This window comes from Protopterus annectens, chromosome 6.part0 (assembly GCF_019279795.1).
Source record: "Protopterus annectens isolate FY-2018-M chromosome 6.part0, PAN1.0, whole genome shotgun sequence".
NCBI classification, from domain to species: domain Eukaryota; kingdom Metazoa; phylum Chordata; order Ceratodontiformes; family Protopteridae; genus Protopterus; species Protopterus annectens.
Window position 1 is genome coordinate 1,512,233,186 of NC_056737.1, and position 27,459 is coordinate 1,512,260,644.

At 41.3% G+C, this 27,459-nt stretch overlaps 1 protein-coding gene across 2 annotated transcripts in view; it reads left to right on the forward strand.

Annotated features, from left to right (window-relative positions):
• The window catches only part of DDX18 (DEAD-box helicase 18), a 516,018-nt gene that overhangs the window by 13,608 nt on the left and 474,951 nt on the right, over nucleotides 1-27,459 (forward strand). The window contains exon 2 of one of the 2 annotated variants that reach the window (XM_044074977.1): nucleotides 11,351-11,566. The exons of the other annotated variant lie outside the window; for it this stretch is intronic. Coding sequence (XP_043930912.1) covers nucleotides 11,351-11,566 — 216 coding nt within the window. The remainder of the gene's footprint in view (nucleotides 1-11,350; nucleotides 11,567-27,459) is intronic. 2 annotated transcript variants of the gene reach the window in all.

Here is a 27,459-nt window from a genome sequence, read left to right on the forward strand (position 1 = left end):
AATTTTTCCCTCCAGCATGTCCTATTTATTTCAGTGCTGAGGTTCGAGTCTCTCGAGTGTGTAGCTCGATGGGATTTGGATTTTCTGAGGTGCAGCATGTCCATTAATTCCGGGTTGGACATGGCTTTATACGTCAGGCACAGATTGCCTCTGAGCAGGCGGTATGACACTGAGTAGAGCTGGAGTTTCTTTAACTGGGCAGCATATGGCATCTGTTTGAGCCCTTTGATCCTCTTGGTGAGGTAGTTTTGGAGTCTTTCCAGTTGCTGCAGGTGTCTGGAAAGGTACATCCCAAAAGGGGCATTGTACTCTATTATGGGCCTGATGAGGGATGAGTAGAGGCACGGGCCTGATGAGGGATGAGTAGAGGCACAATGACCTCCGCTGATCTAGATGTGAATCCCTTCATGATTAGGTGGGCTATATAAAGTGATTTTCTAACCACTTTGGCCACGTGGTTGTCGAATGAGAGATTGCTATCAACTTGGGTCCCCAGGTCCCTAATTACTTCTTCTGTACTTAATGAATTACCATCTATGTGGTAATTTGTGGGCACTTTGTTTTTGCCGAAGGGGATGACTATACACTTTTTGGCGTTTAGTATGAGGCCATGGCTCTGGCACCAGTTGTCTGTTTCTATGAGGCCCTTTTGGAGGATGCTTGTGTCGGCTGGAGAGTCGATTATGGCACCCAGTTTTCAGTCATCTGCAAACTTGGTCAGCCACAGTCCTTCCGTGTTGGCCTGTACCTCCGAGAAATATATACCGAACAAGAGAGGTCCCAGGACTGAGCCTTGTGGGACGCCACTTGTAACTGGTTTGGAGTCTGACATGGCTCCAGCAATTCTAACCATGTGGGTTCTGTCCTTGAGCCAGTTTGCAACCATCTAGTGACATAGGGGTTTATATTTAAGCTGGTGAGCTTATCTATAATGCCCGAGTGGGGTATTGTATTGAAGGCTTTTGCGAGGTCCAGGTAGGCTGTGTGGACCACCTTCCCCTCGTCAATGGCTTTGGTGACTGTTTCAAAGAAATCGACCAGGTTTAAGAGGCAGGATCTGCCCTTAACCAAGCCGAAGTGGGTAGGATCCAGTGTCTGTAGGTCCCCAATATCTTTATTTATGAGGTCCATGATGATCCTTTCCATAGCTTTGCAGACCAAGCTAGTCAGGCTTATGGGGTGATAGTTTCCAGGATCCGTTGAGGCACCACCTTTGTGGAGAGGGACCACTGTTGCTGTACGCCACACTTTGGGTACATACTCTGCACAGATCCTCGTGGTGGCCTGCAGAGTGATCCAAGCAGCAGAGAGCTAAAAGAGTGACTTTCTACCAGATATAAGTATTTTTTGTGGCTTTCCCACTGTTATTAAGCTAGCGACTGCATTTCGCCTGTTTTACTGCTACTTTAAGTGATTTCTGCATTTTACACTGTTTATTGCACTTTAAGTTACTAATTGTTGCAAATTGTTTCTGTAGGCTACACACTAAAGTGCGCTAGCCGATTTACAGCATTTATAGCATTTACTGTCTGTTTTTTTTCCTTATCTCTGTAATAAAACAAAAAATCTCTTGTTTTCCCACTTTACTGAACTAGAGTAGTCCAGTTTCAGAGTTGCTGATCCCTGGGCTTTGTTTTTAGTTCCTGTTACTGATCCATTGCCTTATTAGGAAGGAGGGAAGTTTCTTTGCTTACCAGTGGGAGTGGGAAGCACTGAGCGCCTTTTGTCCGATTTGGTGAAGTTTCAGCCAGAAACTAGTAGTCCATTGGTCGCTTTGGGCCAATTCCTAGCTCCCTTCAGCCCCTGCTATAAAACACGCTAAACTGTACTGCTGATCTAACCAGCATATCCTATAACTGAAAAGTTCATCTCTACTTGATTCCCAAGTAGACTATTCTCTATCTGTAAAGCCTAGCACTTACTCCTACAGTATTTGCACCTTGATAAAGCACTCTTATTATAGATAGTACCCCACCAGCCCAAAACCCACTTCCCGGAGTCCTTTGAAAGTTCTTTATCTACTATTTCTAGTATGTCGAGGGATCAGTTGCTAGTGTCCTCTCCAGCTCAACTGGTGAACCTGGGAATATTGAGGCAATGTTACAATTGCCTCATGTACACAGAACAATCCTCTCCTTCTCCCACAAAACACAAATACATGCGAGAGATGCAACTATACGGCCAAACTGGAGGCTGAGCTCTCTCAACATAGGACTGGCAAGACCAGACAGGAGGAGAAGGCAACCACACACAATACATACCCAGTCACACATGGTACCATCACAACTTCAAATCATACACATACTCACACAAAGACATACTGGAGGCTCTGGTCAAAAATTTACCAAAACAGCAGAGGCCACCAAAGCAGACACCCAAACAACTACCACCTCACGACCCAACACATGCAACACATAGACCACACAGTCAGAGTGTCAAACAGTCACAGCCCTTAAGGCCAAACAAAATGCCAGACACACTTGTCATTGGTGATTCCATAGTCAGGCACACTGACGTCCGCTCACCAGACTGAGTAAGGAGAAGGTCACAGTAAGCTGCCTGTCGGGCGCTAGAATCCGCCACATAACGCAAGCACTCAGGTCTCTCAACAGCAGGTACAAGTGCGACTCAGTCATTGTCCACGCTGGTGTCAACGACCTGAGACGTACCTCCTTGGACTACATGAAAGGGACGTCGAGGAGCTCTCTGATTATGTAGCCCAGGCAGGTATGACCCTGACCTTGAGCAGTATCCTACCTTCACCTAGAATGATGCCACAATACAGTGATAAGATGATCAGCTTTAATAATTGGCTTAAATTCTGGTGTCATTCAAAGGGGATCCAATGTCTGTCTGCCTGGGATGACATGCTGGACAAGCCACGCTGCTCGCAAGGGACGGCTTGCACCTGTCACCCTGGGCTTCGGATATTGGCAAAGGCTCTTGCCACTCCCATAGTGCCTTTTTAGGCAAGGCTCAAATTCTAAACCTACCACCCTAGAACACCAAAAGGAAAAAAAACTAAGGGTAATGCTGCTCAATGCCAGAAGTCTCAATCTCAAGATGCACGCACTTGAGGCCCTTCTCAATATGGAGAACATCGATGTCTGTGCTGTGACAGAAACCTGGTTCAAGGCTCCTGAGAGCACCCCAGCACTAACAGGTTTCACCTCATATCATACGTTCCGGCCCCAAAATCCGGACAACACCAAGAAAGGAGGGGGGGTGTCCATATTCATAAAGGACACCCACACCTCAAGGTTGGTGGCAACGCACGATGCATCGGAGACCATCCAGGTGCAATTAACCATAGGCAAGACTGCTCTGCAATTTGTAGCATGTTACAGGCCACCCACTCAAACTCAGGAACCTCACATGGCCTTCCTGAAAACATTGGAGGGGATAAATGTATCTCCAAACACCATCATACTAGGTGACTTCAACTACCCTAATATAGACTGGGAACACTACTCAAGCCCGAACACTCTAACCCAAAGATTCCTGGAGTTCATAAACTCAAATGCCATGGAACAACTAGTCACCATCCCCACAAGAGGTGAAAACATACTTGATCTCATCATCACGAACATGGGATCAAAATGTTCAACACCGAAGTATACCCTCACTGGTGAGATCAGATCATAAACTAATCTCGCTGGAGGTCCTCATCCCGCCCCACCTGAAACAAAAAGACCACAGTGAAAAACTTCTCAAAAGCCGATTTCACACTTCTAAAACTAGTGTGGTCTCCTTTAAGGCCCCTGAGCCAGTGGTAAACATTACTCAAACCGCTGAATCACTTACAAATGCCTTCTACCAGCACCTACAGGACTGCATGGATCAGGCAATCCCAAACAAAACTAAGACTCTCTGTACCAAAGGCAAGCGTCCAGTCTGGTGGACCCCAGCCATAAACAAGCTCTACAACAAAAGGAGGAAGCTACTACAAGATAGAGCAAAATCCTTGAAAGGTAAGACACCTTTGATCATTATAAGTAAAAACTAAGAGCTCTCATAAAATCATCCAAGGCAAATTTTGAGAGAAAAATCGCCAAGGACTCTAAAGACAATCATAAGGCCTTTAGCTATGTTAGAAACCTAGGAGGAAACTCCCAGATATGCTCAGAATTAGTTCAAAATGATGTGAAAATTACTGAACCTACACACATTGCTAACATACTGGCTGACAGGTTCAGTGCAAACTTCTCCCCCCCCAAAAGGAGAGATATCTATTCCAGAGGATTGTAGCCCCCAAACATCTCCAACGCCCAGGTGAGAACTGCCCTCACTAAGGCAAAAACACAGCATCCATGGGACGGATGGTGTCCCCGGCTGTGTGCTTCATGAACTCAACGAGGAATTAAACCCACAGTTAGGACAGCTGTTTAATCTTAGCCTCACCTCAGGATACGTACCCAAGGAGTGGCGACGGCGACTGTGGTCCCACTTCATAAGGGCGGTGCCTCCACAGACCCTGGAAATTACCGCCCCATTAGCTTGACAAGCCTTATCTGCAAAGCCATGGAGAGGATCATAATGGAACTCATAAATAAAGACATAGGGAACTTGCAGATTTTGGATCCAACCCAGTTTGGCTTTGTCAAAGGCAGATCCTGCCTCTTAAACTTGGTTGACTTTTTCGAGACAGTCACCAAGGCCATTGATGAGGAAAGGCAGTCCATACAGCCTACCTCGACCTGGCAAAGGCCTTGACACAATACCCCACTCAGGTATCATCGAAAAACTCATCAGCTTGAATGTAAACCCATACATCACAAGATGGGTTGCAAACTGGCTAAGCGACAGAACCCACAGGGTCAGAGTTGCTGGAGCCATGTCAGACTCAAAGCCTGTCACAAGTGGTGTCCCACAGGGCTCAGTCCTGGGTCCACTCTTGTTCGGCATCTACTTTTCTGAAGTACAAGCAAACACAGGAGGGTTATGGCTGACAAAGTTTGCAGATGACTGCAAACTGGGCGCCATAGTCGAAAACACATCTGACACAGATATCCTCCAGAAGGGCCTCACAGAAACGGATAACTGGTGCCAGAGCCATGGCCTGAAGTTAAACGCCAAAAATGCATAGTCATACCCTTCGGGAAAAACAAGGTTACCCCTAGCTACCATATAGGTGACAATCCACTGAGCACAGAAAAGTCATCAGGGATCTGGGGACCCAAGTTGACAGTAGTCTTCGCTTTGACACTCATGTTGCTAAAGTAGTTAGGAAAACCTTCTATATCGCCCACCTGATCATGAAGGGATTCACATCTAGATCAAGGGAGGTCATCGTCCCCTGTACTCATCACTCATTAGACCTATGATTGAGTACAATGCCCGTTCGAATGTATCTGACCAGACACCTGATGCAGCTTGAAAGGCCCCAAAAGTTCCTCACCAAAAGGATAAAGGGTCTCAAAATATGTCTTATGCTGCCCGACTGAAAGAACTCCAGCTTTATTCAGTCTCATACCGCTTGCTCAGAGGTGACCTGTGCCTGACATATAAGGCCATGTCAAACCCAGATTTGATGAATATGCTTCACCTCAAAAAATCTAGATCCCTCAGAACCACAAGGGCGGAGACTTAAACCTTGACACGGTTATAAATAGAACGTGCTGGAGGGACAGATTCATCACCCAGAGACTCCCTATGCTGTGGAACAAAATCCCGGTACATGTGAGGCAGAGCACCTCGCTGGCCTTGTTCAAGAGGAATCTTGACCAATGGATGGGAGATCGCAGATATACCCCAGGGATTACTTCAGTGTCACTGCTTGACAGAGGCACAGAAAAATGATAGGCATAGTTTTTATTCAAACTAAAGGGGTGGCGAAAGCCACATAACTATGGGCTAGGCTTATAAATGCCCTTGGGCAGATAGCCTAGTATGAACCTATGAACCTATGAACCTATATCCTGTAGTAAGGCTGAGATTGAACAGTAGTTTTATGTTTGGGTTTAGTTCTTCTTGGAGTTCATGTAGGACGCAGCCCGGGACACAGTCTGGTCCCATTGATGCTGTGTTTTTTTTGCTGTGTTTTTTTTGCTTTGGAGAGGGCGGCTCTTACCTGAGCATCTGAGATGTCAGGGGGGCAGCACTCTGCTGGGATAGATATTTGCCCTTTTGGTGGGGATGGGGGGAGAAGTTTGCGCTGAACCTGTCAGCTAGGATGTTGGCAATGTCTGTGGGTTCGGTGTATTTTTTTTGTCATTTTGGACTAATTCTGAGCATATCTGGGAATTCCCACCCAGGTTTTTAACATAACCTAATTTGGGCAGCACAGTGGTGCAGCGGTTAATGTTGTCGCCTCACAGCAAGAGGTTCTCCGGTTCGATTCTCGGCTGGGGTGCCTTCTGTGTGGAGTTTGCATGTTCTCCCTGTGTTCACGTGGGTTTCCTCCAGGTACTCCGGTTTCCTCCCACATTCCAAAGACATGCATCTGGAGCATTTCTCCCCGGGCCTCCGCTGAAAACAGGCTCTGTGGAACCTAGTCGGACTTTCCCGGTCAACAAATGATAAATAAATAAATAAATAAATAACTAAAGAAAGCCTTGTGATTTATCCTTGGTGTCCTGTGCAATTTTTCTCTCGAAGCTGGCCTTAGACGATTTTATGAGTGCCCGTAGTTTTTTTACTAATAATACTGATCAGAGATGCCTTCCCTTTTTGGGATTTTGCTCTATCATGTAGTAGCTTCCTCCTTCTATTGTATAGTTTGTTTATGGCTGGGGTCCACCAGACAGGACGCCTGCCTTTGAAGGATTGGGTCTTGGTTTTGTTTGGGATTGCATGATCCATGCATTCCTGAAGGTGTTCATAGAATGCATTTATAAAGGATTCTGCTGTCTGGGCCGTATTTTCCACAGGCCCGGGGGCTTTGAAGGATTCCACCTCGGTTTTGAGGAGTGTGAAATTTGCTTTAGAGAAGTTTTTCACTGTGGTTTTCTGGGCAGGGGCTGTGGTCGGGATGCGAATATCTAGTGAGATTAGTTTATGGTCTGATCTTACCAGTGAGGGATACACTTCTGGTCTGGAGCAGAGAGTCCCCATGATGGTGATGATCAGGTCCAGTATGTTTTCCCCTCTTGTGGGAGTGGTAACAAGCTGTTCCATAGCATTTGAGTTTATATATTCTAGGAACCTTTGGGCTGGGGTGTTGGAGCTAGAGTAATGCTCCCAGTCTATGTTTGGGTAGTTGAAGTCGCCCAATATAATGGTGTTTGGAGAGACCTTCATATTTTCCAGTGTTCTCAGGAAGGCCGAGTGGGGTTCCTGGGTTTCGCAGGGTGGTCTGTAGCAGGCTATAAACTGGAAGGCAGTTTTACCCACTGTTAGTTGCACATGGATAGTCTCTGATGCTTCGTGCTGTGCCACCAACCTGGAGGTGTGGGTATCTTTGACGAATATTGATACTCCCCCCTCCTTTTATGGTTTGGTCCAAATTTTGGGGCCGAAAAACATGGTATGAGGTATAACCTGGTAGTGCTGGGGTGCTCTCGGGAGCCTTGAACCAGGTTTCTGTTACTGCACAGATATCTATGTTCTCCATGCTAAGGAGAGTTTTGAGTGCGTGCATCTTGAGGTTTAGACTTCTGGCATTGAGTAGCATTACTCTTAGTTTCTTATCCCTTGTGATACCTATAGAGGTGGGTTTGTCTTTTGAGCCTTGCCTAAAAAAGGTACTATGGGGGTGGCAAGAGCCTTTGCCAATATCCGAAAGCCCAGGGGTGACCGGTGCAAGACGTCCCTAGCGAAGCATCGTGGCTTGTCGAGCATGTCATCCCAGGCTGACAGGCATTGGATCCCCTTTGAATGACACCAATACTTAAGCCAATTGTTGAAATTGATCATCTTGTCTTCATATTGTGGCATCATTCTTGGTGAGGGTAAGATGCTACTCAAGGTCAGGGTCATACCGGCCTGGGCTACATGCTCCGAGAGCTCCTCTATGTCTCTTTTCATGTAGTCCAGGGAGGTACGTCTCGGGTCATTCACACCAGCATGGACAATGACGGAGTCATATTTGTACTTGCCTTGGAGTGACCTGAATGCTTGTGTTATGTGGCGAAACCTAGCGCCCGACAGGCAGCTCACCGTGACCTTCTCCTTGTTCAGCCTGGTGAGCGGGACGTCAGTGTGCCTGACGATAAGTCACCTATTACAAGTGTATCGGGTGTGTTGTTTAGCCTTAAGGGCTGTGACTGTTCGGCACACTGGCTTTGTGAGCTATGTGTTGCACGTGTTTTGTTTTGGGGTAGCGGTTGCTTGGGTGTCTGCTTTGAAGGTCTCTGTTGTTTAGGCAGATTTTTATTTAGAGCCTCCGAGTATGTTTTTGTGAGTTTATGTGTTTGGTTTGCTGTCGTGGCTATGTGAGACTGGAATTGTAGTGAGTGTGGTTTCCTTCTCCTCCTGACTGGTTACGCCAGTACTGATTTGAGAGAGCTTAACCTCCAGTTTGGCTATATGGTTGCATCTCTCACATGTGTTGGAATTTGTTGGGAGGAGGAGAGGATTGTCTGTGTACATGAGGCAGTTGTAACATTGCCTCAAGATTCCCAGATTCACCAGCTGGACTGGAGAGGAGATTGACAACTGACCTTTGGACATGCTAGAATAGTATTGGGAATTCCTTTATAATTGAAAAAAGGGCCAGTGGGGAACAAGGTACTCAAGGGGAGTTTGTGAGGGTGTAGTGCTTTTAATTTTTTAGTGCTGACTTATATAATTGCTTTAGTGAGCAAGTGCCAGGCTTTAGAGTAGGAATAGGGTGTTTATTATGAGAACTAGATCAGTTCTAAGGGAAAAAGTGAAGAGCAGACTTTGTGGAGCCGAGAATGGTTTAAACCCAATTAAGCCACGTTGCCCCATGCTGTGCTATGCGCAAAATTGCGCAAAGCCGCGCTAAAGCGGGTTTTATACAGGGGGGACTTAAAAGAGCTAGAAATTGGCCCAAAACAGCCAATAGACTACCAGATTCTAGTGCTGGGAACACTCCTCCCAGGGATAGATAGGCTGCTCTAAGCTTCCCACTGCCACTGGTGAACAAAGAAGCCTCCCTTTATCCAAGAAAGGAAATGGGCAACATAGGAACTTTCCAAAAGTCCAGAATACAGCAAAGCCTGTATTTGGACTACTCTAGGTCCGGAAAGACGGGAAACAAGGATCATTTTTTTGTGTTTTTTTTTTTTTTTTTTTTTTTTTTTGCAACAAACGGCAGGAAAATGCAATAAATATGTAACACAGGCTAGCGCACTGAGTGTGTAGCCTCAACAGGTAAATGCAACAAACAGGACAAACTTTAAATTACAAGCGCAAAAGTGCGCTAAAGCTGGCTTTAAAGCAGGGGGTTAGAAAGAGATAGGAAATGGCCCAAAACGGCCAATAAGCTACAAGTTACTGGGCTGGAACCACTCCTCAAGGGACAGATAGGCTGCTCAGAGCTCCCCACTCTCACTGGTGAACAAAGAAGCTTCCTCCTATCTAAATAAGGATATGGGCAACACAGGAACTATGACACAGCCCAGAGATCAGCAATACCTGAAGACTGGACTATTCTAGTTCAGTAAAGGCGGGAAACAAAAAAAAAATATCCTTAAATAGCAGAAATTAGGTACAGAAACACAGTAAATGCTTTAATTCGGCTAGCGCACTTGAGTGTGTAGCCTACCAGTTGCCTGTATCACTCTGCAGGGCACCACGAGGAGCTGTGCGGAGTTGTATACAATAACAAACTTTTTAAATCACAGATTCGCTAAGAAAAAAAAAATCTGGCATTTTAGGCAGAAACAGCAAGAAAAGCAGAAAACTGATACTTAATCACTCCAAAGTTACTCTTTTTGCCTCTCTGCTGCTGTAGACTCTGCAGAACACCTGGAAGGCACTTGCTGAGTGGAATACAAGCGTAAAAACTGTGCAAATGAGGTTTTTATAGCAGGGAAGTGAAAGAGAGAGAAATTATCCCAAAATGGCCAATAAACTACCAACTTCTGGGCTGAAACCACTCCTCCAGAGACATATTTTGGAATTCTGTACCTGGCCATTGTTCTGTTCATGGCTTGACTGGTGTGGCACGGGTACCACTTATTGAGTAGGTGATACAGGATGATACAGTGTCTGCTTATCCACCATTGCTGTTCAGCATCATGTCACAGAGGGTTAGCTGATGAGAATGGTTACGGAAAAATCCAACACAATAGCTCTAACATCCCAGAAGCTGTTAGGTCCTGAGCATGTACCTATCCCATGGTGTGTTCTGTTTCTAACCTTGTTTTGTGACTGCTCTCCCTTGGCACTAGTGTGCAGCATCACTGTACCTCTCCTTTGTAGCCTTATTGTGATAGTTTAGGTTGCTACCCACTTTGACCCTCTGCTTCCCTTTCTGTGTGGTTTTCTTCCCCATATACTTAAACACTGTCCCTGGTATTGCCCAGTTTCTCAACATCCGTCATGTGGGATTTTTTGCATCATGGCTATTTTGCTGGCACAGATTCTTGACCCTCATGTAAGCTCACAAAGTGTTTGCAGAGTAGCTGCGCTGCATTATTGGGAACTGTGCTTGTGGACTTTTAATGGGTTTATATGCTTGTGCATACCTTGTGTTTTCTGTCTTTTATTTATTTAATTTTTATCAGGTCTGTCTCACCATTTATTGTGAGTCTTTGGTGTGTATACAGTACAACTGTATGGTATACTGTTGCCTGCCTTAGATTGTTTATTGTATGATTTATACCAATAAAAATGTGTGAATTGCACTGGATTTCTCTGTAGCCATTTGCTATCATTGTATGTAACATCTTGTTAGGTTGCTAGTAATGTGCTGTGTGTATACACGTTGTTTGGCTGCCGTTATGTGCTTCACCATATTTTACACTACTTTTTGATTTCCTTTATTTGTCTAGCATGCACCTTTAAAGTTTGCTCTGCCTGTGCATTTTTTCCCTAGGCAGTGAGTTGCTTAATTATGTGGGATGTCCATCAGTGCTTCACATATTGCTGCTCGCACAACTCAAGATTGCAGCTATGAGAAATTTGAGTGTTGGAGCAAATATTGATGTGTGTGTGTGTGTGTGTGTGTGTGTGTATACACGCATGTGTGCATGTATATACGTGTGTGAATATGTAATTTATATATACTTGCACATATCTGTATTCACATGCATATCTGTGAGTTTGCACATGTACTACACACTTTTGCATAGGTATGTTAGTATTGTGTGTATAATTTGTGTAACATATATACCTGTATAAATATTTGTGATTATGTATGATAATCATTTACACACAGTACCAAAATATAAATAATGCATACAGATTTCCACTGATTTTATAACATTGTAAACCTTTTCAGATGATAAATGTGAAGATGTTTGCAAAGTATTTCAAGGTGAGGGAACAGGTGATGCTGCATATGATGAAATGCCCAATGCAACAGTGCAGGCCATTAATGATGGGCAACAGAATAAAAAGATTCATACTGAAGCTGATGAAGTGGCTGAGCCCCTGATGTCTGAAAAGATTAAGAAGAAGAAGAAAAGAAAGTTAATAAGTGGTGCAGAACAAACTGGTGAGTTTCCTGCTTCCCACTGTATTGGTGGTGGTTTTTATTACAGTAATGGGGAATGCCTTCTCATCATAATATTACCAACCATGTTTTTTTTTTTTTGGGGGGGGGGGGGATGAAGGATGTCTTTCTGTATTTTGCTATGGTTTTGAAAACCAGGTACAGTTGTTTACCATTGTAATATATCTATTGGATCCATCCCACCTTGTCAGCAACAAAGTCCTCGATCCAGCTTAATCTCATGGCATGACACTGGGGATAAAAAAAAAAAAAAAAAAAAAGTTTGAGTGGAGCTGGCTACCCTGTACCCTTGTATCTCCTGGTGTACCAATTTTAGGATTGCACAACTACTGATAAAGGGGAAGCAGCTGCCTTATGATAAGGTCCAGATGCACTACTGTGTGTTCTGCATAACAGCTTTATGATGACGTAGTGTAAGGGAGTGGTTAAATGCATAGGAGGAGTCTCAGTTGTTTGACTGGAGCTGGTGTATTTTTATTACTGGTGAAGTTGCAGAATACAAAGAAAGATGGTGATGAATTTCACACAGCTGCAATACGGGCACTTTAAAACATGTGAAGTTCACTTTTGGCAGGACAAATGTTCATTTTGGTGTGGTACTGAGAATTTTTTTATTATTAGATTACGTGCATTTTTTTTTCGTCTTGCCTGTCTGTCTAGCTAACATGTTTCTACTTTCCTGATGACTATAAATTCACGTATCCTAGCTGGCTTGTATCTGTTGCCATTGGTGGTGTGATTCAGCATATGGTTATGTTTTATTCTTTGGTGGTATCTGACCCTCCTACATACGTTTCAGCTACCGCTCCATGATTCTACATGCAAAGATCCTGTTCCTGTGCCTTATAAACTGAGTATTTGCCCTAAGAATGCAGTCACCTCATAGGTATGAAATATTTAGTTAAATGAAAGGTGACAAAGGAGCCTTTAAGGGTCACTTTTAGGATCCCTGTGTTTCAGCCTTCGTGTGAACTCTGTTACCATTTTTATCCACTTTCTAAAACCACTGCATGGACTCTGCGCTTTGTGTAGCTGATACTGACCAAATGATTCTACCAAAAGGTTTCCCTGCAGAAATATCTTGTCTAGAAAATGTATAGGTAATGCATAAAACCATCTCCCGTCTCAAGTAGAGCGCATAAGCAGCATTTGCCCCTTTACAAGAAATTGCTTACTTTTCACGGTTATGGTTGCTGCCAAGTTAGGATTTTGCTACCCGGTTAGACTGAATATTTTATTTATATTTGTTTGCAGGGGTAGTGCACTGATCAGTACTGACCAATTTCAGTCTCAACCCAGGTGAAATACAGACATGTAAGCAATAACAAAGTAAGTCAAGATAGTTGCACAGAAAAAATGTTCATATACATTCTAGTGAATAATCACAGAGCAGTGTATTAGTTGCTAAAATTGGTCAGGCTTCAGTAAATCTTGAGAAAGGAGAAGAAACTGGGAAAGGAGGAAGGGATAGTGTTTTTAGATGTGTTGAAACAGGAGCATTTAACTTGGATGAAAAAAATGCCTTTTGAGTTGCAGTCTGCCATTTGAATGTTTCCTTTAGGTCAATGAGGAGAGTGTTCTGACGGCTGTTTTGTGCTCTTCTTGGAACTTTCTCAGTGCTTGCTTGAATATTTTTTCTGATACATCTGTGGTAGCTTCCATGTAAGATAAGGTGCACCTGCACAAAATTCTGACTCTCGGTGTGACTTGGTGTCCAGTCACACTTTACATTGCGGTAGTTCTAGTTTGAATACTGCAGTGCATTTTCCCACTCATGTTTATTTTATGTAGGCAGTTTAATAATAAAAACTAATAATGATACAGCTACATAACTAATTTAATTTAGCCAGATAATCTGTTTCTGTAAATTAACCTGTGTGTAATCTCTGCATACTCTGCATACAAAGGTTATTAGAGGTTGCATCAGTCTTCTGTATGTAATATGTTGTCAGAATGTGTTCTTTCCACAGAGCAATAGGACTTCTATATATTTGCACTGAGCAACGGAATGACTTGTATATGTTATGCACGTGCTGTTTTATATCGATAGCATTGACATTGTGATGTACATTATGCCGTTAGGCTTCTTTGCTATGCACAATGTATCACACCACTTTGACATTATTGAGCTTTTCTTCCCATGTCTTAGCTAGGTATGGGCTACATACCAGCTAGACATTTGATAATCAACGCATAATGAGTGGGAAGCTTTCAAAGCATTCAGATTTTTTTGAAGGGCAGCAACATAAGAAAACTGAAAATACTAGTTTTTTAACAGTATGCTGTTTTTGTATTGCTTGTATCCATGTAACTCCCCATAAATGTTTTCTCCTGATGCTATATCCCAAAAATCTGAGGCTGTCATGCTAGTGTGGTGATTTTTTTTTTTAATGCTTTGGCCCCATAAGATTACATTAGGGTGGCAAAACATTTTATTGTGGTCATGTCTAAGCTGTATTGGAAGTACTCTGCCAGATGTCAAAAATAAAGCAAGAAGCCAAACGTCTTGAATGGAATTTTAGCTCCAGACTATATAACCTTTTGTCTGTCAGTGTCCTACTTGAGAATTGCAGCTTTAGGGTGTACTTGCTTGTTGAGGTATGAACATGGTCATCTAAGATTGCTGATTTGTCGTTGTATTATTTACTTGGTTGGATATTTTTTGTTGTAGCCAGATTATTGTACACTGAAGATGGCAGCTGTTAACGAGTTGCTTTCTGTGGTCCAAGGTTTGATTCCCTCCATCTCTTGTCTGCCTAACCGTGTGACTGTGAGCAATTCATTTAAACAGACAGGTCTTCTGGGTTGACCCTTGGTTAATAAAGGAACTGTGAACTGATCATTACTTTGCTTGTTCAAGCCTACACATTTGTATTTATATCTTCAGCAATTTTTTTTGTATCTTTTCTTATGAAATGTGTTTTGTCTGCCTTTTGGATCCGTTCTCCACTGGCACCTAGCAGTTTCTGTACAGTACCATATCTAGTGTTGCTTAAATTCTGTGTTACACCATACATTTTACTTTTTCCCTGGTCAGAGAGAAATTGGGTCACAACTACTGACTAACCAACTTAATAAACTGTCTTAATCTGAGAGGGAGTTTATATGCTTGAGCCCAACTGAAAGTGGGCCAAAACCAGTAATTAACACTTAAATCTTTGAAGACAATCCTTCTAGAGGGATAAGAAATGACTCCTGCTTCTAGAGGGATAAGGAATGACTCCTACTTGGGTTGGGTAGGCCTTTCAAGTGGTCTTTCCTTTTTTTTTTATTGTATGTTGAGCTTATACCTATATATCAGTTGTTGGCAGTGAGGCTTTATCTCCAGGATAGTGCATGACAAAGGGGAAGATTGCCAGTCTGTCAGTGTGTTTATTTAGTCCATTCCATGACTTCACAGTTTGAATTCTGGGTGCAACGTCCATCCCCAGGTCAGAGACTACCTTGAAAAAGGTGTTGAATTATGATTGGTGGTGAAGACTAATCCATCCGTAGGAGGCATCGAAGAGGGTCATCTTTCTGGATCAGTTGTTGAAAGTATCAGTGCACCTGTTCTTTGGGGCTATAGTAAAAAATTAACAATTTATGGAGAGGCTTGAAGTTTAGGTGAAGTTGAATTTAAATTGAGTATTCTTGGGAACGGCCGTGGTGGTGCAGCGGTTAGCATTGTTGCCTCACAGCAAGAGGTTCACCCTTTCGATTGTTGGCTGGAGTGCCTTCTGTGTGGAGTCTAACGTCACTTGACCGAGGGGAGGACATGCAAAGATATGCATGTAGGTGCGAGCATGAATGGGTGTGCCTTCCTTGAAGGTTGGGCGTCAGGCTGACAACTCGGTACCGTAAAAATCCACTGCCGATCATTAGCGGACCAGAGTTCCGCTGTGGCGACCCCTAACTAGGAAAAGCCGAAAGACATTATTTTTACTTGGGAATGGTTAGAGGTAGGTTGGGCCCAATGTCGTTTAAAATAACATTGTGTAACATACTCGTATTTATGTACTGCAGACACATTCTGGGTGTCTAATTCTTAAATGAACAAAGAAATGTTCTGATTGAGAAACACGCAACACTTGAATTAAAGAAATCGGGAAAAAAAGAAAAAAAAGTCAAACCAGAATATTTTCATGTCAGGCAAATTCAGATCAGAACCAGGAATCCTAGACTATGCAATTCTAACATACGCATGCCCATGGACTACATTGTATTGTGTTGTATTACATTTCTGACTCTAAGATATTGGTTTTAACTTCTACTGTGTCATCGTGACTTTTGATTGCCTGCTGCATGTTTTCCTGAGCCAAGCCAGACCTTCCTTCGGACCTAGCATCATTTGCCTTTTTTTTTCCTTCTGTTAAAATATCACTTGCAGAGCTGCATTTCCAGTGTATTGAAGGATTCCTGGAACATATTTGCTGTACTATTTGTAAGGGGTCATTAAGAATACTTTATTTCTCCTCGTGTAACCTGGTGAGAAAATCCAGTACTAGTAAACTATTTACAGGAACACGCTGACAGCTTTATTTTATTGCATGTTCTGTCATTCACTTATTTCTTGGTGTGCATTTTTTATTTTTATTTTTTTGGGGAGGAGCTGTTCTTATTGCTTTATAATGAGACTGGTTTAGTAACTTCATTTGTGCATGTTTCTAAGTCTCAACCATGGCATTGAAATTGCACCCTGATATTGAAAAATGTTGCCCTCCAGATGCCTGTGCCCTAAATCCAGAAGGGTTCTGTGCACTAAACATTAATTTTGAATACAGACTGCATGTGGTGTACTCATTCCTCTATAGCAGTATCAATTCTGTACATATCCTCTTGAATAAGATGCCATTGTTTGGCTTGCATGCACTTTCCAGTATACACATTGCTGGCTGGAGGCACCTCATGAAATGGAGAAATATGTGCTTTGTCTTTTGTGTTAAACAGCATTTTTTCCCTTATTCCCAGCTGCCTGCCAGCCATTAATTTGGCTGCAGTTGGCTAGCCCATTCCTTCCCCAACCGGATGACAGCGGATAGGGTTTCTCTAATTTAGATCAAAACACTACCCTGGAGGCTGAATTTTATATACTGTCAAATGCAATGACTTGCAGCAGCATCTCCTGAGAGAATGCAGATTTCTGTGCATGCCTCATGAAAGTTACCATGTGAAAGCAGATTGGCAAGGCCAAAACATTTCTGTTGCCCCATATGCTGTTTACCATGTGTCTTCCTCTGTAGTGGTTTCCTGGTTTCCAGCATTCCTGGGCCACACTGAGCCCCCCCCCCATGATGGTGAGCCAGCATCAAGCATCAGCTGTTCATTGCGTCACTCTGTCTGCTGTTCTACCTGAGTTTTTAATCGGTCTCTGGTCCTCTGGGGTATAGTCGGGGCTTCAACCTTCTGTAGCGTTTATCCGATTGATTTGACTGAACTGCCATTTTGTGTGTGTGCATAGTCATTTATCATTTTCAATTAATTCACTTGTAGTATACCACCAAGCTGTAGTAACTACTTAGTTTTTGCTTTACTGTAAGGGATATTGCCGTCATTTCTTTGTAAGCTTCAGCCATAGTACCTATATCTAAATTCTTCATCGATTATGTTGCCCAGCAGTTCCTTTTCTAATCTGGTTTGATTTTTCTTTGACTATTTTCTCCGATATGTCTTTAGTTTTATCATTTCGGTACCAGCATTCTCCTCTGTCTGTAAAATGATGGCTACTCTAACTGGTGACAGCCACAACTTATTCCATAGGGAACTAAATTAAGTTGATATGCCCAACTTTCGCTTTATGGGCCTGCTGTAGCTTGTTTAGCCATGACCATTACTATTCTGATGTTGGGCGGGGGGCAGAGGTTTCCACCTTTCTCCTCTTCTATACTGTTTTCTGTGTGATTTATGTATTTTATTTTAGTTATTTGCGATTTGTTGACCGGGTTAGTCTGACTGGGCAGAAGTCCTTTTTCAGCAGAGGCCTGGGGAGAAAAGCTCCACAATGATTACAAGCATGAGGTATAAAAAAATACAGTGGTTCACAAAAATAAAAAGAATTCTCAAAAGATAGTGTACTCTAAATTATTTTGGAAAACTTAGATGCACTACGTAATCAAGAGGTATACAGCATATTTACATTAAACATAATAAGCAGTCAACAATTAAGTAAAATCTAGCAGTGCAGTCCCTATATTTATTGATTTGATTAAACATGGGTGAGGGGCTAGTAAAGACACAATGATCACAAACATGAGGTATAAAAAAATACAGTGGTTCACAAAAATAAAAAGAATTCTCAAAAGATAGTGTACTCTAAATAAATTATTTTGGAAAACTTAGATGCACTACGTAATCAAGAGGTATACAACATATTTACATTAAACATAATAAGCAGTCAACAATTAAGTAAAATCTAGCAGTGCAGTCCCTATATTTATTGATTTGATTAAACATGGGTGAGGGGCTAGTAAAGACACAGAAATGGAGAAGGTTGCTTTTGTCAAACTTCAGGGAGGAGAGAAAAGAGGATGTGTGTCAGTTATGAAGTAGAGGGGAGTAGGAGTTCAGCCGGTGAGTAGACAAGAGAGGCAGAAGGAGGGTGTGGGTGGTAGAGAGAATTTGAGAAGTAAGATGCATGCAAAGAGGGTAGCTGAGGCAGGTGCAGGAGAAGGATGTGAGACTAGGGAGGCTGTCACTGAGGGTGATTGCAGTGACTGATCCGAGAACTGTTAGTTTTTAGCAACCTTGAATTTTTGTGGGTAGCTGATATTCCTGATTTCTAATGGAAGTTTGTTCAAAGCTAGGGCTGGGAGGTAGCTATAAAGTTTTTGCCCTATTTTGCTTTTGGGTGTATAGATTTGGATGAGGTTTTGGTCAGAGCTGAGGAGACACCTAGGAGGGGTATAGAGGGAGACGAGGCAATGTCAGGACAAGAGGAAGATTGGTGTACAGTAGGGTGTGTATGATCTGGAGTTTGGTAAAGAGTAAATGATGACTGAGTTCTAACCTGTTTTAAGTTTTGAAGGGTAAGACTGTGGTGAGAGTGTTACTTTCACTTAAGGCTTGAGCAGCTGCCATTTACCTTTTGTTCATGTACTGCAACCAATGTATCCGTTTTGAAAAAAATTTCTGCCAATTTCTTTGACTCGTTAATCGCCCTTCGTTTTCCATTTGTGCCAATTTTCTAAGCTCTAGCAGCAAGATGCATCCCCTCACAATTTTTGCTAGTAACATTATTAACCATGCCAAAATGTGTAGTAGTTTCATAGCTGTTGTTCCTTCACTTTGTATCTCTCAAAGTTAGGAGTGTGATTTTTCCCAATATGCCACCCATTAGTAGGCCTCTCTTATGGCAAGCCCAGAAGGTATGATTCTATTTCTTTTTTTAACTCCTGTAATGGAGGTGGTGATAATTTGCTAACCAAGCAGTCCCCCCTGAACACACAGCCCCTTTTTAGGGGAGACTGTGAAGCAGAGTTTGGTTAAGTGACTTGCTGAGGGTTACACGGCAGAAAAATGAGGGCTGAGGGAATCCAAACCTATACCACAGGAACTAAATGGAGTGTGTACCCTTGCAGTTCTTGCACCCTTTGTTTGGTTGGATCATAGAGTGCACGTAATGCAGTATTCAAGTTTTCCATTTTGGCAGTCTAGTACATTGTTGGGTGTATTATCTTATGATGATTTCATAGGCTGTTCTACTGATGTATTCTGCCATAGTCTCTGTTATCGAGACATGCAGCATCCCCTTAATGGGAGTGTATTTTTACCAGGGTAGGATGCTGATCAAAACTGGTCCAGTTCAGGTCCAGGCTGAGTTGCAGAGGGACAATGAGTGCATTTTCATAATGAATAATAATGGAGTACAGTAAGGTTTAACTATTTGAATACTGAGATGGTTCATATTGGCTTTTGTTTTATCTAGTTTTAACTTGTAGGATTACAAAGACCCACGATTCTTGCAATACCTCAGATAAAGCTGTAAAGTTAGTTTGGGGTGCTGCCCAGTATCAATAGCACATTGTTAGGCTGGACTTCCAAGATGACTGCATATTGAGAACAACTTAATTTCAGCTCTCCCAGTGTGAAAAACTCTGAAGAGAGAGAGCCAGTAAACTTTTACATTTTTGAGTAAATTTCAGTAACTGGCTAGTAAGTGCACTGCATGGATGACAGCAAAAAGAAATTTAGAGAACCTGAAAGAAAATCGATCACAAAAGACGGGGAGAAAAGACCGACTGGGAAGAAATCTGCAGCTCTTCAGCAAAAACTAGTGCAAGCTCCAGCTTTGGTGCTAGACATGACTTCAGTAACCTAGAGGAATTAAGTCAAATATACTCGGAGCTGATTAAAATGAAACACTGAAGGAATGGATCAACTCAAATAACAAAAGACTGGAAAATGGAGGAATTGTTAAAAAGATATTCAGATGAGGTGATAAAACTGCAAAAATCAGAAGTCAAAATGAAAAGGCTGGTTGAATGAGACTGTTCAAGAAGAGGCGTTTCAAAAAAAAATAGAATTGGAGGACAGTGCACATAGGGAAAACCCAAAATTTTCTGCTGTACCAGAGAAGCTGGAAGAAACTAACTGTATTAATTTTATAAAAGCACAGATAAGCAACTGGACTGGTATTCCACAGCAGGAGTTGTTAATTGAAAGGGTACATCATGTGTATGCTCCAAACCTGGCCATGACAAAGCAACCTAGACCTTTAATAGTAAAGATGTAATCCTACCAGCAGAAGGAGTTGATTCTGACAGAACTGTGGCAAATGGACAAAGTACTAAAAGTGGGAGACAAAGAGTTTTTGTGGGAAACGATTACTCACTGTACACCAGACAGAGGAGGAGTCGATGTATTCCACTAATCAAGGAATGTCAAGAAGCTGGTACGAGATGCTGTGTTTGGCTATTTTCAGAATATTTTATCCTGGAGGGACAAAATCTGTTTTTGATGCAGAGCATTACTAAGGAGGAAATACAAAATTTGTCCAACAAAAAGTGAGTTATGAAACCAAAGAAGCTTCTGCTTCTTGTTCTGGTAATGAAGAACACAAAGAGTCTGTGCCAGTGAAACCTTTTCCATTGTATTAACAGAAGGTGCTTGAGAGGCAGAGAAAAGCATAGGGGTTGACTAGAAGAACTGGAAGTACATTGGAAATTAAGCCGAGACTGGATTTGGGAGGTGGAGATCAACATGACTAAAACTAGCAATTCAGAAATTGACAAATGTTCAGTTACAAAGTATTAATTATATTTGTGAAACACAACAAGAAAACCTGGAAATTTTGGACTTTTTTGACTTTGGATTTGTAAGGGGACTCCGAGGCATGTGCACTACTTCATGTCATTAATGTTTGGAAGAACATTTAGGAGGGGCAAGTGTTTGGAAGAACATTTAGGAGGGGGGAAGAGATAGGAAAGTTAACTGTAAGCAAAGTAAAACAACATTTTCTTCTTGACTTAATCTTTATAGTATGCATTATAAAAATACAATTTCTCAAGTTATTTTTGAGTATAATGGTGATGCGAAAGTAAATAAGTGCCTCTGCCCCCCCCCCCCCTTCAGTTTTAAGAATTGTAGGTACTGCAGTGTAGGAAGAGAACAAAAGTCTGGGCAAGTTGCAAGAAAAATTTGATATGCTGTTTTTCACTGTTACATAGGGGAATGACTGGATTCAGGCTCTTGGTTTGATCTAGTAAGTTTTAAGAGAGAAAATAAAACGTTGTCTAGCAGATGAGTGCTTTTATAAGGAACTCTGTATCTGGCTGTCAAGACAATCTAATAAAGAACAGTAAAAACAGTATATTTATTTCTGAAAGCATTCAAGTGGTTTCCCAATGTGTGAGAGTAATATGTAATGAAACCAAACAGCACTTTTGTAAAACCACAGGCTGCATTGTGCATCTTGGCATGCATAACATTCCTTTTAGGTTAACTGTAGTCTGAGTGTGTGTGTGTCAGTCTGGGACAGTTGCTGCTATTGGGAGGATAACATTTCAATATTTGAAGATACACAGTTTTGTGCGTTAGTATTAATGGGTTTTAGGGGTGTAATAGAGGTGTGTGTGTGTGTGTGTGTGTGTGTGTGGGGGGCTTTCAATAAAGTAAAGTAAAAAGGTTTATAAGATGTGATATAGGTGCAAATGGATGTGACGAAATGACTGTATAAAAAAGATAAACTACCAAACATTTAACACAAAAGCTGGAACTAGACACTTAAAAAGCTGTTACACATAAAAGGTGGGAATAATACATTTTTAACATAATGACATGTTCTGTATTGTCTTTAAATGTAACTGGTGTCACAGATTGTTTAGTGTCATGTGTCCGAATGTCAGTCAGTTGAGTGTGACTTTGTCGAAAGACAGTTTTCCAATGGGCAGACTACCGAACCAGAGAACATCAACTGCACTACAGCGAATGGGTAGAGTAGGTCGATTATCTGAGTTCGGCGTTCTGAGTGGAGATTGTGGTTTAGTGAGGAAGGGGAAATTAACCCATTTCCTCATTGTAATCTGATGTTGGAGTTGGTATATATAATTTGTAGGTGATGTGGGGGCGCAGGGGGTCATCTCCTGCTCTGTCGAATACATCGAACTATGGGTGTCGATGTATTCATTTTCGACTGGGCTGCTTTTTCACTAGTATGGATTTGGCATTTAAGTTCGACATTGTGAACGGTTGACTGATGCAGTTTCATAATTTTCAATAGTAAACCATCACAGATATATGAGAAAGAAAGGGTAGTGAACTATATTAAAAATTTAGAGTGCAAATAGCTCTTTTACACGAGACACATTTGGGAAGAACTGAACATGTGCATTTGATAAGTTTTGTCAGGACCGTTATTCAGTGAAATACTTGGTGCAAAGGAAAAGAGGAGTACTTGCATTAACTGCAAGAGGAGCTCCAATAGTGATAGAGGATAAAAAAGATAATGGTAGATTTGTAGTATTAAGGGGCTACAGGCAAGGGAGGAGGATTACACTGGCATGTATTTATATTCTACCTAAAACTGCTATAAAGGTGCTTAAGAAAATTCTAGAAAACATGATCCTCAACTTTCAGCAGGCAATATTACTTGCATGTGGGGACTGGAATTTGATTTGCAGCACCAAAGATGTATGAGAGGGTGTGCAGAAGGGAAAATACAACAACGATGGTAGATGTTTTGAAGAAATTCATGAAAAAAAATGTTGGCATGGGAGATTGAATTCAGTAATAGGAGTTCAAAGTGAATTTACATATTATTCCCCAAGATACAAAAACTGGTCTAGACTAGACAGAACATATATTTCACAGGTACATCTGCATTTAATTGAAAGTTTTGGTATATATCCAATAACTATTTCAGATCATGCACCAGTAATTGAAATAAAAATGAGACTGGCGCTTTCCACCTGTCTGAATGGAGAGGAATTTATGGAATGGGTAGTGGAAAGTATTTGTGAGTTATTAGAGAAGATAATTTTTTCTGAAAATGTAGCTAGAGAGTGTGGAGTTTAAAAATAGGGTGGAAATGGATGAGAGAGAGAGAGAGAGAGAAATGGTTAACAAGTAACTATTTCGATCAAGTATTGTAGACTGCGGGAATATCACAGAACAAGAATTGGATCAATTGCAGAATGCTAAGCAGAAGATAAGGGAATACCTTGATAATATGCATGAGTTTAGAAAGACTGCTGTTAAGCAACTGTTTTTTTTTAACTCCAGAGCACAGAAACTTTTAGCATAACTGCTTGGACAACAAAAGATAAAAAGGCTTGTCGCCAAGCTTAGGGATCCTGTAACACTGTGACGGTACTAAAATATTCCTGTAACACTGTGACGGTACTAAAATATTTCAAAATTTTATGAAAGTCTGTACAAAAAGATTCAAATGGAAATGTTTATGGAAGAATTAAATATGGCAAGGTTAGTAGTAGATGAAGCTCCATTACTAACAGGATAGAAGGAAATGAGATAAAAATGGTGATGTGTAACTTGTGCACAGGAAAGGCCCCAGGAAAAGATGGTATTCCTCTGGAAGTTTGGAAGCTAGGAGGGGAAAAAAACTGCAAGATCCAGAAGGTTTTGTTTAACAGTATTTTAAGGGGAGGAGAAGCATAAACATCTTGGAAGAAAGTGGTGGTGGCTGTAATACCTAAATAGGTTAAAGACCCATCAGATGTAACTTCATACAGGCCCATTTCAGTCCTAAACCGTGATTATAGTGTTTGTCTATACTGGCTAAAAGAATGGCAGAGATGATGCCAAAATTGATAGATATGGATCAGTGTGGTTTTATGGAGGGAAGTTAAACATTTGACATTAACAGAACATTGATGATCCAGAGGGAAGCAGAATGTGAGGAAATACTGTTGTTGGTAGGTTAAAGCATTTGACAGAGTAGTAAGCTGGGGGCTTATGAGCAGGGCAGTGGAAAAATTTGCATTCCCTAATTTGCCATGAACATCAAATAGTGTGTGCATCTTGCCCCTTCCCTCAATGAAAAATATGGTTGTATTTCTTAATTGCAGACTTCTGTCTTGTCCACTCTGTCTTCCCCACTAGCAAAATCCATATCTTTGGTCAGTCTTAGTGCACTATTCTGAATCTCTCTCTAGTCAGGATAGTTGCAGTATTCCCCCCTTTGCTTCCAGTTCTTCCCTCACAAATCCACTACTACTAGCAATAATAGAAATAGTGCAGAGTATTGGCTGTTTGCATTCGTTTTCATGGTTTATAGATCACGTTTAAATCTCACTTCTGATGAAATATCATTCTGTGTAATCTTTGCAGTGCCTTATGTAATGGCTTTCTGATTACACTTCACTAACACAGCTTTCCTATATATGTATTAATGGAGCTGCACAGACACAGTTACAGGCTGCTGCTGTTGTATCTGTATCTGTGCGTATCTTTTCTTCGTGTCTTCTAGACTCGTGCATTTGGTCGGTCGTCCTGTAAATTGACTACACCATTACCATTCTGTCTTTAGTTCACTTATTTTTTTCCTACTTTTATTCACATCAAAATAAAGTTTTGGTGTGGATACTTCTTTCACCGTCTGTTTAAAATATTTTCAGAAGTCTTGTTTTTGTTTTCATAGGTGTATACTAGACTAAAACTGTTGAGGTCCTTTAAGCCTAGCTGTGCAACCGAGATGTGACCTACAAATTTGATTTATATAGGTGGTGATCTGACTGCCTTTTGTCTATCGGAGGCTTACGGCTGTGTTGGCTTTGGAGTCTTGTTAAAGCCAAAAAAAAATGTTTATGCTTCCTTCAGTGCACAATGCCAAAATGTGTCAAAATGTACCTTTTTAGAATTCTCTGTTGTGCTTGTTGTCTGGAACAAATTTAGTTTCTGAAAAAAATAATTTCAAATGCTCTCCCAAGTTAGTGTGTAACATGAGTCTTCCTGAAGGATACAAGTTCAGAGGAAAATTAGAACTTACTTTTGGAACCATATATAGCATTTAGGTTATTGGCAGAGTGTAGTAATGAAGTGGACATTTCTATTAGGTTGCCAGCTTTCACGTGCATGCATTTATATTGGCAGAAACATAATCTTGCATAAAATACATAGTAACTTTACGATTTGCTTTTATGCTTGCACAGATTTAATATGTCAGTATCTGCCTGGTATGCTGGAATGCCATTGCATTTCTCCCCGGGCCTCTGCTGAAAATATACCTGTGTCCAGTCAGACTTTCCCGGTAAACAAATGTTAAATAAATAAAAAAATTTCCCAAAATATTTGCTAGAGTTTGCACATCCATCCCAAAATATTTGCTCGAGTTTGCACATCCAGACATCATTTTGTTTTTCTGGCATGTGTGCAATATGTTCATACATCTGCCACATTTTCTTAGACCTTTAACATCTTAACAATTGCCTAGTTACAATCCTCTTTGATTAGTTGTACATTGCCATGCTGGCCATCCTAAAACTATTTAAAATGGTTAATGCTGGCAGTTAGCTAGTTTTCAATGTCAGTGAGTGCTTGTTTTCAATGTCAGTGAGTGCTTTGTAACAGTGACTTGAATTGTTAACAGAGATGAAATTTCTTCTTGAGACATTTATTTGATGTGGACTGTTCTCTGATTTCAACTTTTGTTTGAATTTTATAACTGGGGTGGAGCACTAATCACAAATAACACATTAAACACATGATGTGGGAGAGGTGTCAGACATCTAAGAGTATAGTTTATAATGAGTAGTATGTTGTTGTTTCTTATGCCCCAAGGGCTTTCTTCCCTTCACTGTTTGGTTAGCAACTTTTTAATGCTGTTTTACTTATGATGAATGTGTGAAAATCTATGCTTTATATTTTTTGTTCATTTTAAGTGAGGAATTTTGTAAGTACAGCATTTATCTAACTTTTACTTTTTTATGTTGTGATTTCTGCTTATTGTCTAGGCTGTGATTGCAAAATCTGTGTTACATCTTTGTAATGTTTTTAATGAGTGGTTATAACCATATATATTGGGTATTCTCTTTCTTTAATTACCGGGCAAATGCTACATCTGCCACATTTTCTTAGACCATTAATATTTGTTAGCACTTCCTTAGTTTGTTTGTGTCTTAACATATTATACAAGTTCCCAGCTTTGTGTGATTCTTTCGGCTTTTTCCCGGTTAGGGGTCGCCACAGCGGAACTCCGATCCTCTAATGATTGGCAGTAGATTTTTACGTGCTGGCTTGCCGGGCCTAACGCACAACCTTCAACGAAGGAACGCCCATTCACTCATGTCGCCACACAGAAGACGCTCTAACTGAGAATCGAACGGGCAACGTCTAACTGTGAGGCGACAACGCTACTGCAGCACCACCACCGCGGATATACAAGTTCCCAGCTTTACTGTAAGAAAGAGTGTTTAGGCAATACAGCAGCCAATATGCCAGTTCTTCAGCAGAGTGCTTTTAAACTTCTCCAAAAGTATACTTTGTCCTTACCACTTTACCTGGTATATTGCATAACCAATTATCCAGTCTCCTTTCTGTAGCTGTTTGTACTTTCTGTCTCTCGTATCCTCCGTGTTTACTTTTATTCATAAACCAGCAGTTGTCATCTTTCCTCAATTTTTAAACAGTCTCCCTTTTCAGCTGATCTATCCTTTAAGTAGTATTTGTTATTAAAAGTTCAGAGTAAGAATTGTTAATTAGGGGCTCTGCATGCCATTTGCAGGTAAGAAAGTGCTAGCAGTTGTTTTTTTATTAAGCAGAATATAAAATAGCTGGGCTAACCTGTCAAATGTGCATCTAAGCACGAAGTTTCTTTTTGCTGACCTATTGCAACTTGGCTTATGGTGTCATTTTCAAAAAAAAAGTCCTCTTGTATGTTATGATGTATAAAAATAAGCTCTTCAGAAATGCGACCATAGTGGAACAAATGTATTTTATTAAATGTTATGTTTTTCTAGTTATCCTATAAACAAGTAGGCATAAGTGGAAACCGACAGCACTCCCATTACAACTCCCTTTGCTACAGATATACCTGCCCCTTAACCTGAAAAGAATTGAACTCACTGCTGCTGTCACCATAATATGTTTAATGGATGTATGTAGTGCGTTCACTTAAATTATTACCCAGTAAAGGGTAGCTGTATGGAGGTCTTGCTGTGTACCTTGTCTTTACTAACCTCCAAGTCCAAAACTACCCTAGCCAGAACTCCTCTTTTTTTATCAGCATTACTCTATGTATCCCCAGTGTTAACAAATCTAAATAAAACCGACCTGAACAAACTTTCCACATGCTACAACAAAATAGCTAGGTTCACCACCATTGCTAAGTTCAGCTCTCACCACTGCCAATCCTTGCGCAAACTACACTGGTTAGAATTTCCAAACCTACTACGTTATCACCAGCTCAACCTAGCACATCAGATACTATACCATCCTGATAA